The sequence below is a fragment of the Lutra lutra genome, chromosome 7 (assembly GCF_902655055.1).
Source record: "Lutra lutra chromosome 7, mLutLut1.2, whole genome shotgun sequence".
Classification (NCBI taxonomy): domain Eukaryota; kingdom Metazoa; phylum Chordata; class Mammalia; order Carnivora; family Mustelidae; genus Lutra; species Lutra lutra.
The window spans coordinates 49,583,320-49,602,476 of record NC_062284.1 but is presented as its reverse complement, the minus strand read 5'-3'; the positions used below and the strand labels follow the sequence as shown (position 1 = coordinate 49,602,476).

General features: G+C 50.7%; 1 protein-coding gene across 8 annotated transcripts in view; it reads right to left on the bottom strand.

The window, feature by feature from the left end:
- Positions 1–19,157, bottom strand: part of PAQR5 (progestin and adipoQ receptor family member 5) — a 72,849-nt gene that overhangs the window by 10,765 nt on the left and 42,927 nt on the right. For 7 of the 8 annotated variants that reach the window (XR_007128838.1, XM_047738439.1, XM_047738435.1 and 4 more), the window contains 3 exons: positions 9,725–9,852; positions 7,014–7,219; positions 2,392–2,518 (listed from right to left, as the gene is read on the bottom strand). Coding sequence is in view for 7 of the 8 variants with exons in the window: in XM_047738439.1 (XP_047594395.1) it covers positions 2,392–2,518; positions 7,014–7,219; positions 9,725–9,852 (461 nt within the window). In the remaining variant the exon portion in view is untranslated. Of the gene's footprint in view, positions 1–2,391; positions 2,519–7,013; positions 7,220–9,724; positions 9,853–10,159; positions 10,320–19,157 lie in introns of those variants that run through there. The other variant, XM_047738441.1, reaches the window with a different exon arrangement.

Below are 19,157 nucleotides of genomic sequence, written 5' to 3'. Positions count from 1 at the left end.
TGGTTGGTTAGTTGTTTGGTTGACTGGCTGAGTGGTTGGTTGTTTGGTTGGAAGGATGGATGGATGGATGGATGGATGGATGGATGGATGGATGGACAGAAGGATGGATGGGTGGATGGGTACATGAAAGGATGGGTAGGCAAGTGGGTGGGAGGATGGATGGATGGATGGATGGGTGGATGAGTGGATGGGTAGTTGGGTAGATAGATGGATGAGTGGACAGGTAGGTGGAAGGATGGCTGGCTGGCTGGGTCAGGTGGGTAGATGGATAGGTGTATGGCTGGTTGGGTAGATGGATGGATAGATGGTGGTTAAGTAGGGGAATGGTGATCAAGAAGGTGGATGAATGAATGGTTGGATACATGGAATAGCAACAGATGTGTCCCATAAGTAAACAGAAATAATTCATTTCACTGACAAGGGAGAACCCTCCAAACACAGGCATCATGAGATTCCTTGCCAGCCTGCCCTGCCAAATAAATTTGTCCAAAGGTAACAGGCATGCCACATCCAGAAGACCCATTTTTAATTAACAACTAGGATGGACTTCTGGCTAGAAGAAAACCGTCCACCCTGGTGGCTTATAGATGATTCAGGAAGCTTTAAGAAAAAAAAAGAAAAAAAAAAAAAAAAGGCAGCTAAGCTAACTTGCACTGGGGATTCCTAGGAAAACTGTCCTGGATCATGAACTCTAGGACTGTTCCTTCAACACTCATGGAGCCTTCCATGCCCCCTCAGCCCACAGTGCTCACCTCTCTCCAATCCTAAATTCCGAAGAGCTCAGCTACACAGCCAACAGGAGCTAACGAGACAGGATCATGACTCATCCAGGGACCAGGGCTAGGTGTGTCCTGTCCACACATCAGTGCCCCGTGCCTCCAGGCCACGCTTCATCTCTCCTGGGCTGTTGCTGGCATCCAGGTTACTTTTCTATGTGTGTTACGCCTTGTCTCACCCGAGGCAGGGCCCAACCCCCTCCTCCTCATTGCCCCTGCAGCCCTCGAAGCTCCAGCCTGGCACAGAGGCTGAGCTCCAGAAAGAGTTTCTAGTTGACAGGCATCCTTGAGGAAGTGGGGAGGAGCCAAGAATAACCCGGTGAGGTCTGACTGGGTTTCCACCCTGAGGGCAGACCCCCTGTCCTCACAGCTGTAGGGGGGCTCTGCATTGCCAGGGAAGGGGAAGAGAGTTCAGCTCCCACTCCCTCCCCCAGGCTTGTTTTCATGGGATGAACAAACCCTTGTTGTTTACACTGGGTCTAGAAACGAGACGCCCTCCCACGCAAAGCAACTCCACGCTCCCAACCGGTCTCAAGACAGGCAAGTGGAGACAAGTTGGAGCAAGTGTTCTTGATGCTCTTTAAGAATCTCTATCCTTCCATTTTTTTACAGAAAACCAGCTTGTCCAGTTTGTGAAAACTGCTTACCTTTGGTCCTACCGACACCCAAGTGTCACCCGAGGAAAGGGAGAGCCACAGTGATTGCAGACAAGGTACAGAAGCTTCCCTTCCCCCTACTTTCCTCCTGGGGCGGGGGGACAGTGGTTCAATGGGGAGCCTCCAGCCGGCTCCCCAGAACTGAGATTGGGGTTAGGGGATTGGGTGCAACCTGTCAGCCTCCCATGGGCCTTTTCCTAAGCCACACCTGAGTGCCCCCAGCCCAGGCAGCACCCAGCATCCCGGCGCCATCCAGACAGGGCTGTCCCCCAACACTACCACTTGAAAAGGTTTCCTAAATCATTCAGCGAAGCGGAAATGTGGGCAGTTGGCTTTTACAAAGAGCTTAGTAAACTAGAGTCATTAGCTCCCAAACAACGTCTCTGGTACTCACACTCCAATGAGCTTTCTTGAGTGGGAGGGAGAAACCAGAGGGAATGAGAGCCAGCCATGTGCGTGAGCCTCACAGCCACGGAGCTTCCCCAGGGACATGGCAGACACCTGAATGTCATTGGCCAGCAAGTGTGTGTGTCTAGACATGGGCCCTCTCGCCGCCGCCGGCAGACTGCCCACTGATGGGGCGCCGCCTCTGGGCCAGGCATGCAGGACACGTTCCCTACAACCCTTATATCCGTCTCACAAGGTAGGTAGGTGTGTGGGCCCCATTTTACAGATGAGCAAACTGAGGTCCAAGAAGGCTAAATAAGTGATCCGTCCCGCAACAGGCCCAGCTACATCATTCATAGGTCCCAGTGCAGAAGGAAAGCACAGGATCCCTTGTTCAAAAGTCATTACGCATTTCAAGACAGTGACAGCAGAGCGTTAAGCCACGTGTGGAGTCCTCTCGGACGCCCAGGATGGGTGCCTGGGAAGCGGGGCTAGAGTGGAGCCCCAGGTTTCTGAGCATCCCTTCCCTGGAGCATCCCCCACCGCCGGTCTGAGGCCCAGCAGCCGGGTACCTGGAGTAGCAGGAGAGGCCAGTGCTGAGGATGGTGTTCATCACGGCCAAAGGCACGTAGTAGTCGTGGAAGGTGGTGCACACCATCACGTCCGGGAGGGAATAGGCCGAGTACGCAATGGCTGAGCCTGAGGAAGAGAAAACCAGCATTGGGCCGGAAGCCAGGCCACAGTGTGGCCTGGACCCTTGGGAAGCCCAACCCCAGCCACTGGATGAGCCTGGCCGCCACACCTGGCTTGTGCCTTGCCCTCCCCACCCCCCAACACCTTCCCTCTCTTCTCTGCCTACCCCAACCCTCCCCTCAGAATGAGCCCAGCATCGCCCGAGAGCTTTACTCTGGGTAACTCACATAATCCTGACAATCACCCCCTACCATAAACCTTGCCCTTGTCCTCATTTACAGAGGACAGCGTGACAGCACAGAGAGGGTTAGCAACCCACCTGGGGGGCACACAGCTAGAAAGTGGCAAAGCCAAGCTTCCACCTGAGGCAGTTCAGGGACAGTCCCCTCTCTGATCCCCAAGCTCTGGTCCATGATGACTCCTCAGAGTGCCCAGCTTTTCTGAGCGTACCTATGACACGGTACACCCCTCGTGGAAAGATAGACGTTGCAGGGAGAGAGGGGCCTTGCCAAGGCGAGGAGACATATGGTATCAGTGGGCTGGGGGGCAGGCCAGCTGAGAGGTGAGTGTGAGAGGCTAGACTTGATGTTTCATTGCTTTAAGTTTGGGAATCTGGGACAGGAAGGTTCCCGAAGGGCCCTCAGGAGACCCATTTGCTGCTGCTTTCCCTTGAAAGAACAGAGATCACTGTCCTTTTCAAAGGGACCACGTGTGTCCAGGGACCTGGCCCAGAAGGCCTCCCCAGCTACCCTCATCAGGTCTCCTCTGGGAGAGACAGCCACAGGCCTGTCCGCCCAGGGCCTTGTGGGTCCACCCTATGGTCACCTGTTATTCCAAAGACCCAGAGAACACCAGAATCCTAGCTCAGGGCTGACCCGGGCCTCGGCCACACCAAGTTCAAGCTCTCCCTCTGACCCCATTTGACAGGTGCTGGCCAAGTGGTGCCAGCCAAGTGGTGCTCCCTGGGTGACACAGGCAGAAAGAGCTTGGAATCAGCAGGCTGCCTGTGGGATTTCCGCTGGGAAGTGCTTCCTGGGGGATAGACTCTTCCCCAGACTAATCTGGAGCAGGAGGGTCTCCTCCGGCCCAGGATGCATTCGCTCTGGGTATGCTGATGGGGGCTGAGGGGCACGCCAAGCTCCGCAGGCGACACAGGAGCAGGGAAGCCTCAGACCCTGCCCCAAATGGCAGTGGGAAGCCAAATGACTTCTAGTAAGAAATAGATATTTGGTCTTTTCCACTGTTCCAGGCACAAAGGGCCTAAAACCCCTGGAACTTCCTAAGCCAGGAGAGAAAGGAAGGGGTCTTTAGTTATGTTAATGAGGTGATTTGGAAAGTATCTGAGGCTTGGGACCTGATTGTCAGGAGAATGAACCCTGTTACCAGAGGGTTGGAACTTCCAGCCCCACACCCCAACCTCTGGGAGGGGAAGGCCAATGGCCAATGACTTCACCAATCCTGAAGAATGAAGTCTCCATAAAAACCCAAGCAGAGGTTCAGAGAGCTTCCGGGTTGGTGACCACGTAGTGATTCAGGGAAGGGGGTGTGCTCAGAGGACACTTTGGAAGCTCAGAGCCCTTCCCCACACCCTGCCCTGCACATCTCTTCCAGCTGGCTGTTCCTGACTTCTATCCCTTATAATCAGCTGGTAGTTGAGTACGTAAAATGTTTCTCTGAGCTCTGGGAGCCAGGGTCATGGGGCCTCAGATGTATAGTCAGTCTGTAACAACCTGGGCTTGTGTCTGGCATCCGCGGGGGTGGGGGGCAGTCTTGGGGGACCGAGATCTTCACCTGTGGGAACAGATGCAGTCCCCAGAAGGACGGTGTCAGAAATGAGCGGAATTGTAGGACACCCAGCTGCTGTCAGAGAAATACTTAGGGTGGCATGGGGACCCGCCCCACACACCCCCACACACACATTGTACTCATGCTCAGATCCCTTTAGAGGGCATTCTGGGGAGCAGGAAGAGAGGCAGCTTTGGATTCCAGACTAAGAAAAGTAAACTTCCTCTTGAGGCCATATGGAGTCATGGAAGGTTTCTGAGTGAGGGATTAAGACAGCCAAACCTAGTGAAAATGCATAGGAGGGCCTAGAGGAAGGAATAGTTGGAAAGCAGGGAAGAGGGAGCAAATGCCACCCCTAGCGGACTGCAGGTTTCCACAGGATAGAATGGAGAACAGGAAGGAGAGGTGGCCATGGACAAAGGAGCAAGGAGTCTGAGGTGGAAGTCAGAGGTCCTGGTCTGGGGGCTCGGAGGAAGCCACGGGTGGGGGCCCAGCCTTGAAGGACAGAAAGGGGAAGTTCCCGGGTGAAGGCCTATGGGAGGGCACCAGACCCTGAGGAAGTAACAAATCCAGAAAGCCAGTGACAGGAAGGGAAACGGTTCAGGGTGGCGGCTGCCCCCCAGAACTTTGGTTCAAACCCGAGCTCTGCCATTTACACGCCACGTGACCTGGTCACTTTCCTTCATGGTGCCTCATTCTCGCCTATAATGCAGCTATCATGAGAGCTGCCATCCTGGGGACTGACGTCAAGGTCAAGGACGCAGTAGTGGTAATGGCTCCTCTCAGAGGCTAAGAGCCAGGCACTGTGCTGCGCACCTCACCTGCAACACTCAGCTCATCTTCGTGCCTGAAGAGGATACGATGCTGAGTTTGTGGATGAGAGGACCGGGGCTTAGCGAGGTTAAGAAACTCACCCAAGACTGATGGGCTGGAGGCAGCTGGGCCACAAACAGGCATTGCAGGATGCCGCCCACCGCCCCCCTCCGCCAATCCCGTGATGTGTCGCGGGTGTGGTCTAGTGGGGACTCCCAAATGCCTGCTCTTAGCACGAGTCTGGGCAGGTGGTCAAGGGCTCTGGAAGCCTCTGGACTAAGGAGTCTAAACTTCATCCGGGGTAACTGGGAATCCTGAAAGGTCTTGAGTGGGAGGGGAGCCATAGTCAGTAGGTGTTAGAGAAGCCTGGTGGGGGTGAGTGGGCAGGAGAGGGGGAGGAGCAGGAGATGGAGAGGAGGCTGTGGTCAGGGTGCACTAACTAATGGACAAGATGGCAGGGGAGTGGGAGGGAGGGGAACCCAAGGGCCATTTGCAGATTCTGACTTGGGAGACCAGGTAGGGGTGGAACCAGGAGCCAGGTGAGGCACTGAGGGAGGGGGAGTGGATGTGTGTGGTGGGGGTGGTGAGGGGGGATGTGGACAGTCTGGGTTACAGGGCTGGACACCACATGGACCCTGGGTTAGTGGTAGACTAGGACAGTTTGGGAGAGCCTGGTCCAGAGGTGTTAGGGGACGGTGTGCAGTCACCCTGATGCCAGCCCGAATGAGAGCAGAGGCCTGAGGCCAGATTCTGAGCTTGTCCACTGCCAGGGGAGCAGAGCAGGGAGCCAGCAGAAGAGAAAAAGAGAACACGTCCACTAGGCAGGAGGAGAAGCAGGAGTGATGTGACTATGACCAGAGAGAGGGAGGTGGTTCAGGGAGCACGGAGGGTTGGGAGGTGACATGGTAAGCCTGTGTGTGTTTGTGTCTGTGCATGTACATATGTGCATGTCTGCGTGTGCATGTATGTATGTGTATGCACGTGTTTGTGTGTGCATGTGTGTATGTGTATGCGTGTGTGTGTGTGTATGTGTGTGTGTGTGTGTATGTGTGTGTGTGTGTGTGTCTGAGAGTTGTGAAGGGAGGGAGGAGAGGAAACAGGATGGAGACGTGATCCTCACGGACACCCTCTTGGACAAGGGAAGACAAGGCCTTTGCTTTCATACCTGGAACAGGAGCAGAAGCAGGAGGGATAAGAGGTCAGAGCAGGGATACTTGGGGACAGATGGATGCCTGCCAGCTGGGGAGAGAAGGGGAGCCAGAAGGAAGGGGCCCCATAGCTGGCAGAAAAACACGAGGAGGCTCAGGAGTCAACACCCAACCTCGCCTGCTTTGGGTTCACCCCTCGGTTCCCGTGGCACTTTGAGCACATGGCGAACTCATCAAAGCCCCTCGACAAGTGGGATTCGTGACCCCCTCTTCTCTGCCAGGCTGGTGAGAGACCCGCCCTGACGCACGAGCTGCTCCCCCTGGCCTGTGACGGCAAACAGTTAAGGTTTTAGAGATCCCACAAAGTGACTGTTAAACCCCACCAACTACATAAACTTATAATTAAAGAACCACAGTGACAAAGTAGTAACTTTCCATTAATGCATCTCCTCTATCTGTGGAGAGGAATTACTCCATGATGATGTGCAGGGATGTCCCACTGGTGGCCAGAAGTTGGGCACAAGTCAGCCTACCCCAAGGGTTGGGGCTTTTGTCCTCACTGAATCGGTTAACATTTGCCAGCACAGCTCTGGACAAGTTTCCTACAAAACACTCATCAGGAACCTGGAGGAGGCACAGGCATTCCCATGACTCTTCCGCAAGCCTGTCAAGGCCTTCTAGTGGGCTCCACTCCCAGGGGGTGGGGCAGGGAGCCCAGTTGCCAGGAGAGGACGACAGAGCAGGGCCCCACATACCCAGGCTGAAGAGGTTGACGGCCCCGTAGTCCAGGAAGTAACAGATGTGCCGGGCGTTCTTGGACATGGAGCTGAAGGTGTGTGCACAACTGGACACAAGGGGGTACACGCAGCTGGTGCCCATGTACACAAACAGAGGCCAGGAGTAGCTGTCATTCTGGATGTCTGTTATATACAAGGCAGTCACAAACCTCCACACGAAGAACCTGGAACACAGCATGGCCCGCTCGACCCCCATGGCTGGGGGCTCCTCCGTACTCCTCACAGACTATCTGCTGCCCCCATTCCTCTGGGATAACTGAACCCTCTGTGTTCTCACTTTGGTGCAACACTACAAGTGAGGGAGGGTGAATGGGCAGAAGGGGCAAGAGGAAAGCCTTTAGGTTCATCTAGTACAATCCTCTCCCCACCTTGCAATGACTCTTACATGTCTCTTACAGCATCCTACCTAAGTGATCCTCCAGGCTCAGCTTGCATGCTTCCAGGGATGGGGAGCTCACCACCTTTCAAGGCAGCTCTGAGTGTCAGAAAGTTCTTCACTGAGCTGACACCTCTCTCCCTGGGATCTGTCTCCATTTGATCAGCCCTAGTTCCCCTCAACAGGACCACAGAAAACTTGCCCATCAAATATCTAAGGCAATCTTCATAACCCTACCCCACCTCTTTGAACCTTACATAAAAGAACCCTGTTGCACTCATTCACTCCTCAGAAGATCCACATGGGTCCTGTCACCAGACCTGTCGTTTGTCTTTGTCCCCTTAGAGGAAGGTTCCTCAAACAGAAGCAACCTCCCTGGGGGGTCCTTGAGAGTCTGGAAGACAACAGGACGATTTTCTCCCTCCTCTCCAGGCTATTCCTGCATGAACAGTGCCACTGCCTTTCTGAGTCACCTGGCCCCACTCGGGGACCTTCCGAGTCTGGGTCTCTGGGTCCATCCCCACACAGAGACACAGGACAGCCCTGCCACCTATTTGCCTCCCCTATGACCCAGGCAAGGGGGCCTGCCTACAGAGCTGCCCACTTCCCCAGACCCACCACTGCTAGAAAGCCAGCACCTCTACCCACGGGCTCTCCTAGGAAAGGAGCCTCCAAAGCTTTCCCCACAGGACCCCAAGGAGCATCACTCCATCTTCTGGCGACATTTGCGATCTTTCTCCTCTGTCCCAGCAAAAACAGAACTGAAGCTACATGCTGGTCCCAAAACCTCTCCAATCATCTCAAGATGACTCCCTGGACCTACTTTCTTTGGGGCTCTCCCAAACCGTCCCCACCCTGTGTTGCTCAGTGGTGACCACCTCCCAGAGCCTGGCAGTGTTGGGGGGCTGTATGCAGCAGGGAGCCTCGGCCAGAGCAGCCCAGCTTCGGGACAGCTACAAAATCACCCAGCCCCTCAGGGATCTGTGCACAGGCACCCAAGGCCCAGAGACAAGCAGGGAAGGGCCAGCGCTCCCAGCAGCGGGCCGAACTGTGGAACCCCATACATCACCGTGGTTCATCCACACAATGGAACACCATGCAGCCTGGGAGGCCGGGGGGCCAGATGGAGGTGGGAGGGAAGAAAGCTGGGGAAGGGCAGGAGGCAAGGACTCAGGGTGGGCTGTGCACACCCCTCACACCTCCAGAGGGGCTCTGGGAGGACCAGCAACTCCAAGGAGGAGAACAGAGGCCCAGGGAAGACAATGACTCTGTCCCCATCTGCAAGTGCCCCTTTAGGACCATTTAGACTTTTTACTTACATTAACTTAAGTTTGCTTAAATTTAAAAGGACACACACACACACAAATAGAATAAAATGACAAACAGGCTCCTTGAGCAGGATCTGGAGGCCACCCTGGGATGACAGCGGGCCCTAAGGCTTCCCTCCAGATTGCCCTAGTCCACCCCAAGCCTAGACCCCTACTGGCTGACACAGGTGTGGCCCCAGGAACAGGGTGGCTTGCCCTGCATTTTGGTCGTGGATCTGCCTTCTGACTTCTGAGCAAGCACGGCCTTCTGGAGCCTGTCTCTGTGTGCGGCAAACCCTGGGGTTCCTCCTATTCTCTTGGCTTCTGGACAAAGATCCAAGGGGAGTCCAGAGTCTGGCCTGTGCCAGAACTTGCCATGTGATGGAAGCAAGCCACCCCATTCCCTGGACCCCCGTGTGTCAGCCAGCAGGGGTCTTAGTGGACTCCTGAGCTAGTGGTTGCTCTATTAAAGGGTTGCCGACCAAGTGCCTCCTGGCTGCTTTGGCCCCAGAGCAATCACGGGGCCCCCACAGCTCCCTGCCCCATGCTTTTGCCTAGTCCTCCCCACCCCCTGCCCCCACAGCCCCCTCTGTAATCCTAACAGCAACCCTGGGCTGGGCTCTGATGATCACTCCCCCTTTACAGTCAGGAAAACATGGAGCTCAGAGAGGTTAAGTGACTTACTCGAGCTAGTGACATTTTAACCAGGGCTTCTGGAAGACTCCAAAAACCTCCAGACTGAAGAGGAAAAGATCAAACCAGACCCCAGTGCAGGGAAAGACTGGGGAGCTGCCAGGAATCCATATGCTAAAGCTCACCCCAGCCGCTGGGCCCCAGCATCTCCCAGCTCCAGCCTCATGCCCCAGGGGGGAGTCCCCAAAATCCCAGCAAGGACTCTCAGCCTTCCCAACCCCCCTGGGATTTGAAGAAGCCCCAGTCCCCAGGGCTCCTGAATGACATGGCCAGTCCAGGGGGCTGGAAGGTACCAGAAGGGCAGCAAGTGCGTCCAGATGTTGAGGGTCTCATTGGTCATTTGGAAAAGACTGAGGACACAGGCAGTGGCGGAGCTCTGTGGGTGTCGGTAGCCGAAGAGGATACCCTGCTCATGGAACACCTGTTGGGGGAAGAGAAAGGGGCACCGAGGTGAGGCTGGAGGGTGGCGAGAGGCTCTCAGGAGGGACAGCTCTGGCAATATCTCGTTTTCCCCCAGGCTGTGCACTTGAACTCTTGAGCCTGGAACACATGACCCCAAGTCCTTGAGCTGTCAAGCTGCTTTCCTCCTCCCCTTCCCTCCTCCCTTCCATAGGTTCTAAAATCCCATGTCCTTCCTGAGGCCCGTAGCAGCCAGAGGAGGGACTTCAAGACCCCGGCTCCCTTTGAGAATCTGGTCAGTCTCCGCATTCCCAGACAGACCCACTCACTCTTGTCATGAATGTTGCCTAAGGATCTGGTTTTGTATCCTCTGCCTGGGGCCTACAGGCCAGACTCTGGATGCCTTTGTGGCTGGAAGACATATACGCTGTCTGTCCAAGCCAACATGCCCCAGATGTCAGGGGCTGGTGGCAAGATCTTTGCAGAAGATCTCCCCCGGTGCCAGGATATATTCACCAAAGCGCTTCATAAAGGCCTTTTGATGATGAAGACAGTGAGGGCATGGGCCCAAGATGCAGGTGGACCACGACCTGCCCAAGCCAGTCCCTCCCCACATGGCCAGCCCACCCAGTGCACCTCTGGGTCACCACCCCCCGAGAAGACAGGTGGACTGGTCAGCCGACTTATGGGCGTCAACCCGCCCAGGGGACTCCAGCAGATCCTTTGAAAATGTAATTGTGAAAAGGAGGCAAGAGCGCCGAAGCCCAGCATGGGCTATTAAGTGACAACAAGTAGAATGTAAATTGTATTGCTGTTGCGATTATAAGGATTATAGAAGTTTAAGGATGCAAGGTGGGGCAGAGGCTGGGAAGAACAAGGGGGAGAGTCTATGTGTTGAGGATGTGCAGTAGACTTTCTTTCCCTTGTGTGTTGATTCGAGCCAGGGTTTCTCAATCTTGATGCTATGGACATTTCTGGGCAGATGACTGCTGACGGGGGCGCTGTCCTAGGCAAGGGGTGAGCGCACCCATGGCCTCTCCCTACTGACACCAGGGGCACACACCCTCCTAGGCTGTGATGACCCAAAACGTCTCCAGAGAGTGCCAACATCCCCTGGGGCCCAAGGGACCTCAGTTAAGAACCACTGATGTAGATGGACATTGTCATAAGCTTTGAAAGGTAAACTAAAAATAAGTAGATTCATCGAGGCAAGTAATGACAATGGTAATACTAGTAATCATAATCTAAATCGAGTCACAAGTACATTTTACAATTTTCCCTGTGGTTTTCTGGGGCTGAGGGAGAAAGGGGAGATGGAGAATGGCAATCTCACCACCCTTCGCTCTTCTGGGTTACAACTTTGTAGCTTAAGAGAGAATCTCCATTCAAAAGTACATAATGGGGGGCACCTGTGTGGCACAGTGGGTTAAGCAACTGACTCTTGTTTTTGGCTCAGGTCATGATCTCAGGGTCATGAGATCAAGCCCCAAGTTGGGCGCTGTGCAGTGGGCGGGGGTGGAGCCTGCTTGAGATTCTCTCTCTGCCCCTCCCCCTCCTCTGTCAAATAAATAAATAAATCTTAAAAAAAAAAAAAAAAAAAGAAAAAGAAAACAGGGGCACCTGGGTGGCTCAGTGGGTTAAGCCTCTGTCTTCGGTTCAGGTCATGATCTCAGGGTCCTGGGATCAAGCCCTGCACCAGTCTCTCTGCTCAGTGGGGAGCCTGCTTCCTTCTCTCTCTCTCTGCCTGCTTCTCTGCCTACTTGTGATCTCTGTGTTAAATAAATAAATAAAATATTTATTAAAAAAAAAAAAGAACACAATAAGTAACATGTACTATGTCTTGAGATTCTGAGTCAAGTGGAGAATGAAGGGTTACAAGGGTTAAGAGTCAAATCTGGGCCACTGAAGTGCCATGTGACCTTGAGCCGGCCATGACTCTCATGGCCTCAGTGTCCTCACCTATAAAACTGAATATGTGCTCTCTTTCTCTGACAAATTAGTAAAATTTTTTCAAAAAAAAAAAGAAAAAAGGGACACATGGGTGGCTCAGTTGGTTAAGCATCTGCTTTTGGCTCTTTTGGCTCAGGTCATGATCCCAGGGTAATAGGATCAAGGCCTGCTTCTGGCTCCTTGCTCAGTGGGGAGTCTGCTCCTCCCTCTGCCTGCTGCTCCCCCTGCTTGTGTGCATATACGCGTGCAGTCTCTCTCTAATACTAAAATAAAATAAAATAAATAAAGTAAAATAAAACAAAATAAAAATCTTTTTAAAAAACTGTGATTATGTTCCCTTAGCTCAGTTCTGGGTTCAACTGGTCAACTGGGGGAGGGGGACTCATGAAGCTGGTTCATGGTCCAGTGAAAAAATACTATTTGAATTAGGTTTGGATCTTAACTGATTAAAGCAATTTGTTCCAGTTTTTGATTCACCACTCAATCCTGCTGACGTCCCTGGTTTACAGTGGACAGCCTTCTGTCCTGGGCAGCAGGAATCCTGGCTTACAGCTTCCTACCCCACCAGGGCCACTGACAGGGAGGCAGACAGGCTCATGGTCTTCAGCCTGCGATCCATGGGAGAAGGGTAGTGCATGCTTGGTGGGCATGCAAAGGCCCTGTGGCAGAAATTGGGGGTCTATTATCCCATCTCACATTTCAATCTTCCCTTTATAAAGAAAAAAAATTTATTGAGGAATTGGCCCCTTACTAAGATGCAAAGACTCCAGAATGGAACCACTGTTACTGATGATTCACTCCTTCACATGAATGAGTTTAGCAGATCCTGTGTAGGAGGACAGCTCATGACCGGGGGCCTGCAGAGAGCTGGGCACGGGGGGGGGGGGGGTGGTAGCACATAGGGAAGCAGGGCTGTAGGACAGTGGGGACATGGGGCCCATAGATGGGAAGTGGATGGATGGGAACAAGAGGGGGAGATCACCTACATTTTGCCTGTGGTGATGCAGGGTGCGACTACTCTTTGGATCCCGTATTTGGGGAAGCAAGACAAGACAACGACACAGTCAAGAGCCAGAGGGGAACAGAAGGGCTGGGAAATTCAAAAGCTGGACAACTTGACCATACTTAAGAATGTTGCCCCATGGGTGCCTGGGTGGCTCAGTGGGTTGGGCCTCTGCCTTCAGCTCAGATCATAGTGTCAGGATCCTGGGATCAAGCCCCGCATCAGGCTCTCTGCTTGACGGAGAGCCTGCTTCCCTCCCTCTCTCTGCCTGCCTCTCTGCCTAATTGTGATCTTTCTCTCTCTCTCTCTCTCTGTCAAATAAATAAATAAATAAATAAATCTTTAAAAAGAAGAAAAAAAAAAAAAAAAAGAATGTTGCCCCAGGCCTGGGGATGCTACTTGACCACCAAGGCCAGGACTGGGCCTATATTAAAAGACTCTCCTCTGACCTGCTATCCTGAACCCAGGCACGTATGGGAAGCTCACTAACCAGCTGTAGAGGCAGGATTTAAAGCAATCCCTCCAAAAAAAAAAGAAAAGAAAAGAAAAAGGACAAGTACATAAAGAATGGACAAAAAAAGAGAAGGGGAGTCCTTCGGTCCCAGAAGAGCGATGTTCTGTATTGCCCCTTCCCTCCTCAACTTGAACCTCAGTTTACTAGGCCAAAATGCTAGATGCACTCTTGCTCTGAGCCCCTCTGAGCAGGGGAAAGGAGCGGCATTCTCTCCACTTCCCGTTCTGGCCCTGCCAAAGAGCTTTGTGTAGAGTAGATCTTAAAAGAAGACATACTACATAAATCTCAACAACAAATGAAACATTTGAAAACAAGTTTGTATTCACACCCAGTCCTCACCCCAAAAGGTAAATTGCAATCATTGCCTTTAGTACTCTGTAGCTGGGTCTCATTCCTAAGCACCCCCAGGTTAGCAGGTGCTGGCTACTTTGCACAGTGGAATTGATTTGTAAGAATCCACCTTGCATCCCTGGTTCCAGGCTAGGCAGTTTAATGTGAAATGAAATCAAATCGTATGCAGCTTATTATTTAGAAGGGAGAACCCCCGGGTACCTGGAGTGGAAGGCCACAGCAGCAGGTTTTCCTTTTAGTGCCTGCCAAGGCTTGGCTTCCGGGAAAGACTCTGTGTACCCGCCAGTTGACGCCTGAAATTCCACTGAGACCATTTCAAACCCTCGGTTTTTCTAGCTATTAAACTGCAAATCACCTGGGGAAAATCATCTAGTGTTCTGGCTCGTGGGAAACAGGAGCGGATTCTGACAGCAGGCAGAGGGGTGAGGCAGAGTGGGGGGTTAGATACTCTCCGTGAGGCAATCTGCACTTCCCGTCCAAATCTCGAGGAGTCCTCAGGACCTTGTGAGAGACAGCCTTTCACTGTCCCCATTCCACAGAAAAGGAAACTGAGGCCCAGGGAGGTTAAGACATTTTCCAAGCTCCTAGAAGTGGGGGGAGCAAATCTGAAAGTGGCATTCACACCTAAGACTTCATTTCTCGGCCTCTTACATTACATGCGGCCTCTCAGAAGGGCTCTGGAGGACAGGAAGCTCTCATCTCTTGGCCTGTGGTGTGATTTTCAACTGTCGGGTGCTTCTCTGAGCCTTGGTTTCTTCTTCAAAGTGTTCCTCACTTTGTGTCCCTCACAAAATTCGTAGGTTGAGGCCCTCAACCCCTCCCCCGGACCTTGGCATGTGACTGTCATCGGAGGCAGGATCCTTAAAGAGGGGATGAAATTAAAATGAGGCTGTCAGGGTGGGTCCCAGTCTGATCTGACTGGCGTCCCTCAGAAGCAGGGGCAACACCAGGGGTGGGTAAGCACAGACTGTGTGACCGGGCAGCAGGGAGGCGACGTCTGCAAGCCAAGGAGAGAGGCCTCCAGAGAACCAACCTTTGCCGGCACCTTGATCTTGGACTTCCAGCTTCTGGAGCTGTGAGGTGAAGTTCTGTTTGTCTAGTCAGTCTGTGGCCCTCTGTGATGGCAGCCTGAGCTGGCTAAGACAAGTAGGGAGGTGGGGTGACACTGTCTCTAAGTTGGTGTCTTGACAACGTTCTTCCACAGGTGTCGGCGGATGGCCTGGGGATCTTGCTGATGCTCAGTGGGGAAAGGGGAGCCCTGCCTTCCACACAACCTCCTAGGGCGTGCAAGATGGGTCCATCCCGTCCCCCAGCATCCAACGGTCACCTCCCCACCCAGAACCCAATTCATTGCAAAAGAGAAGGTTCCCTTTAGGTAAGGGACAAGACACACCTAAAGACATGGGCATGAAAAGCCGGAGCAGGAGAAAGAGACAAGGAAGGAGTCTGGCGAGGTGTTTGCAAGCAGAAGGCACGGAGGTAACAGACAAGGCAAAGGGCAGGCTGAGAGCTGATACACCGATTACAACCTGCCGTTGAAGGAAGCCTGCGGTGTCCTTGATACCGGGCTGTACACGAAGCTATTATCTCATGCAGGACGGGCCATGCTTAGCCCTGGCAAGAGGGAGCACTTCGGATCTCAATTAAAATACCATAAAACCGCTTGTACACAACTCACATGCAATTTACTAGAACTACAAACAGACCGAAGTAATAGCCAGCCATTGTCAGGATCAAGCGATGACAGATCAATGTCGTTGAGAACATCAGTGTCGTGTTTTTAAAAAAAGAAGCGCCCGATGTTCAGTTAAGAAGGATTTTTTTTGTACATGTGCCCCAATATTTACAGAAAATGAAGCTAAATTTCTCCGCTGAACACAAAAGATAGATAAAAAGTAATTGGCCAAATTACATCTCACTATCTACGGCGGAGGATTCAAAGGATATTAGTAATTTAATAGATGATACAGTGACAAAAAGACACATAAAATGTCTTAAAAATTAATATTGCTTAATTCAGGTAGGGTATACCAGGGTGAAAAGTCCAACTGAATGACTAGCACTATACACAGCACAGACCTACAAAAGCAGCAAGGAAGTTGAAACATTTTCCATCGGATTTCCATTTGGTGTAAAAATGCAGTCTTTGATTTAAGAACTAGGAAGACAATTTTCAGTGTAGGGGCTGATTTTAAAATCTGCCATGGGCTAGGCTGTGGTAACAGTGTAACGTGACCAGAAAGTCATGGCCCCCCAAAGCTGCCCACGCCTTAATCCCAGAAACCGTAACCGTAAGGTTAACATGGCAAAAGGGAATGAAGGTCACAGATGCTAATCAGCTAACCTTAAAACAGGGAGATGGTCAGGATTATCCAGGGGAGCCTGGTGTAATCCCAGGGTCCTTAAAAGCGGAAGGAGGGGGCAGAAGAAGAGGGGCCGAGATGCCACGGTGTGGGGTCTGAAGTCAGGCAGGAGCCAGGAGCCGACGACGCAGGTGGTCTCGAGAAGCTGGGACAGGCAAGAAAACAGATTCTCCCCCTCGAGCCTCCACCAACACCTTGCTTTCAGCCCCGTGAGACCCATGTCCGACTTCTAACCTCTGCAACTGTAAGATAATAAATTTACCTTCTTTTTGAAGCCACCAAGTCTGTAGTGATTTGTCCTGGCAGCAAGAGGAAACTAATGTAAGGTCAGAATTTGATCCCAAATCCAAAAGCAATCTGAGAGCTGGAAATAAATGGCAATACGTGGTCTCAGTTTCTTACTAGGAGGACTGATGACTTCCTTTGGAACAATTCAAAGATGATGTATGACATTCTCCGAATCTTCTCCAATATGGGACTTTTTTGGAAGATTTTATTTATTTATTTGAGAAAATGAGAGAGAGAAAGAGAGGGAGCAGGAGCAGGGGAAGAGGCTGGCAGAGGGAGAAGGAGACTCCCTGCTGAGCCTCCCTGACACAGGGCTCCATCCTGAGCCAAAGGCAGTCGCTTAACCAACTGAGCCACCCAGGTGTCCCCAATATGGGACATCTTGCTGAAACGTGTATCAGACTTGACCCTAGATCTCTGATTCACACCATGGGAATGCCAAATAAATGCCATTACATTCTTGGATTTCATCTAGAAAAGATGCAAGACGATGGAAAGAAATCAGTGAAAGAGACAGTCCTCAAATACAGAGCAAACCCCATCCTGGGGAGGAAATGACATTAATTTTGAGTCTGAGCACTTGACAGGTATTCATTATGGGATGATGTTAGCAAAAACTTTCAAAAATATTGAGGTTTGGCTATTCCACTTTTAAAGGGATTCAAAGGACACATTTATTATCTTAGATATGTATAGGATTTTTCTAAACCCAAAGAGCCACATGTGAAATATATAACAAAAATAACGTTTAAATAAAACAAAACTTGGGCACCTGGGTGGCTCAGTTGTTTGGGCCACTGCCTTCGGCTCAGGTCATGATCCCAGAGTCCTGGGATCGAGTCCTGCACCGGGCTCCCAGCTCCATAGGGAGTCTGCTTCTCCTTCTGACCTTCTCCCCTCTCATGTTCTCTCTTTCTCTCTCTCTCTCACAAATAAATAAAATCTTTAAATAAATAAAACTTTAAAAAAGGAACAAAAGCATCTCTGAAGAATGAAAGAGAAGATTCACATACAAATAATCCTGACATTAACTTCCAAACAGATTATTTTTAATCTGTTGATTAAAATGAGCATTATAGATTATAGAATAATTTTGACTAAGCAAAATACTGCTCTGTTCAGTTTTCCTTTTTTTAAAAAATATTTTATTTACTTGACAGACAGAGATCACAAGTAGGCAGAGAGGCAGGTAGAGAAAGAGAGAGGAGGAAGCAGGCCCCCTGTGGAGCAGAGAGCCCGATGCAGGACTCAGTCCCAGGACTCTGGGATCCTGACCTGAGCCGAAGGCAGAGACTTTAACCCACTGAGCCACCCAGGTGCCCCTGTTCAGTTTTCTTTATGGTATCTTTTTTCTTGGAAAAAGAAAAATCAAATTTAAGTACTTTATGGCTCTAGATATTGTTTTAAGAGAGAGTAAAAAGCACCATATAGAAGATGGTAATGTATATGAAATTAAAATATGTAATACTTTTTCTTCTTAATTGTAATTAAGAATACATACAACCCCATTGTGTTTGGACTTGATAAAATTTATGGTTCATTTCTGATTCTAAATATGATTTTAAGAATTTTTTAAAAGATCTTATTTATTTATTTGACAGAGAGACACAGTGAGAGAGGGAACACAAGCAGGGGGAGTGAGAGAGGGAGAAGCAGGCTTACCACAGAGCGGGATGCCCGACACGGGGCTCAATCCCAGGACCCTGGGATCATGACCTGAGCTGAAGGCAGATGCTTAACAATTGAACCACCCAGGCACCCCAAGAATATTTTTTGATAATTCCAGTTGCTCTACCTTAGCAGAACTGAGCAGAAACTCAACAGAAGTTTCTCCCAAGTGAAATTAATTAAAAAAAAAAAAGACTCAGTGACTCAAGAATAGTGATCTAATTTGGAATCACTGTTAATAGAATACAAATTACATGATAATGTTTATTACAGCACTATAACCCATAATTTTGCTGAAATAAAGGCAAAAAAAATAAATTTAATAGAATAAGCATGCAGTAATTTATAAATTATGCATGTTTTTATTTTATTACTCACCCAAACATCACTAATTCATCATAACATCCATTAATGATTGTGCAACAATCATTAAATTTAGCTGTCTTTGATATTTTGCTGACTTCCCTATACAATAATTAGAGATTTTCATATACTCTTCCATGATTATGAAGGGATATTTGTCAAGGGAGAACAGAATCATTCTATATAATTGTTTGCTAGCTCTATATGTAACTTCTACACATTCTGTGGTTTTCATGGGTCTCTAAATTCAGACCCAGGGCATGTTAGGAACAGACCTTGTTTCATTTGATCATGATGAGAGGACTGCACTGGTCAAGACTGTCAATCCCATTTTACAGATAAGGAAACTGAAGCGCAATGGGAGAAGTTTCCAAGGCCATATTTAATGGCAGAACTGAGATGTAGCCGCCGGTCTGTTGGCTGCAAAAGCCCACCATGCTTCACTGCATCCACCCAAGTGAAACGAGGGATTGCTGTAATTGATGGAAATGCTAAGTGTTAGCAGAGTTCTCAAAAGGGAGAGATCGATGGACTCAGAGTGATGGAGAATGAACCCGGAAGAATGGCTGGGGGGGGCCTTCTGGCTTGGGAAGAATAATGGACCATTAGTTGTCACGAAGATCTTTCTGACTAAAACAATTAAAATATTGGATGAACTCTGCATCATTCTCTGGATAAATGTATCAGCAAGATGGCAACAAGAGTGAAGAAGTCACAAAGCCCCCTAACAAAGGGCAACCAGGAGCACCCTGTGGGAAGATGCCTTCTGGAACAAATTTTCTACTGCCAGGCTCTGCATATAAGAGATGAATCCCAAGCCCAAAGGC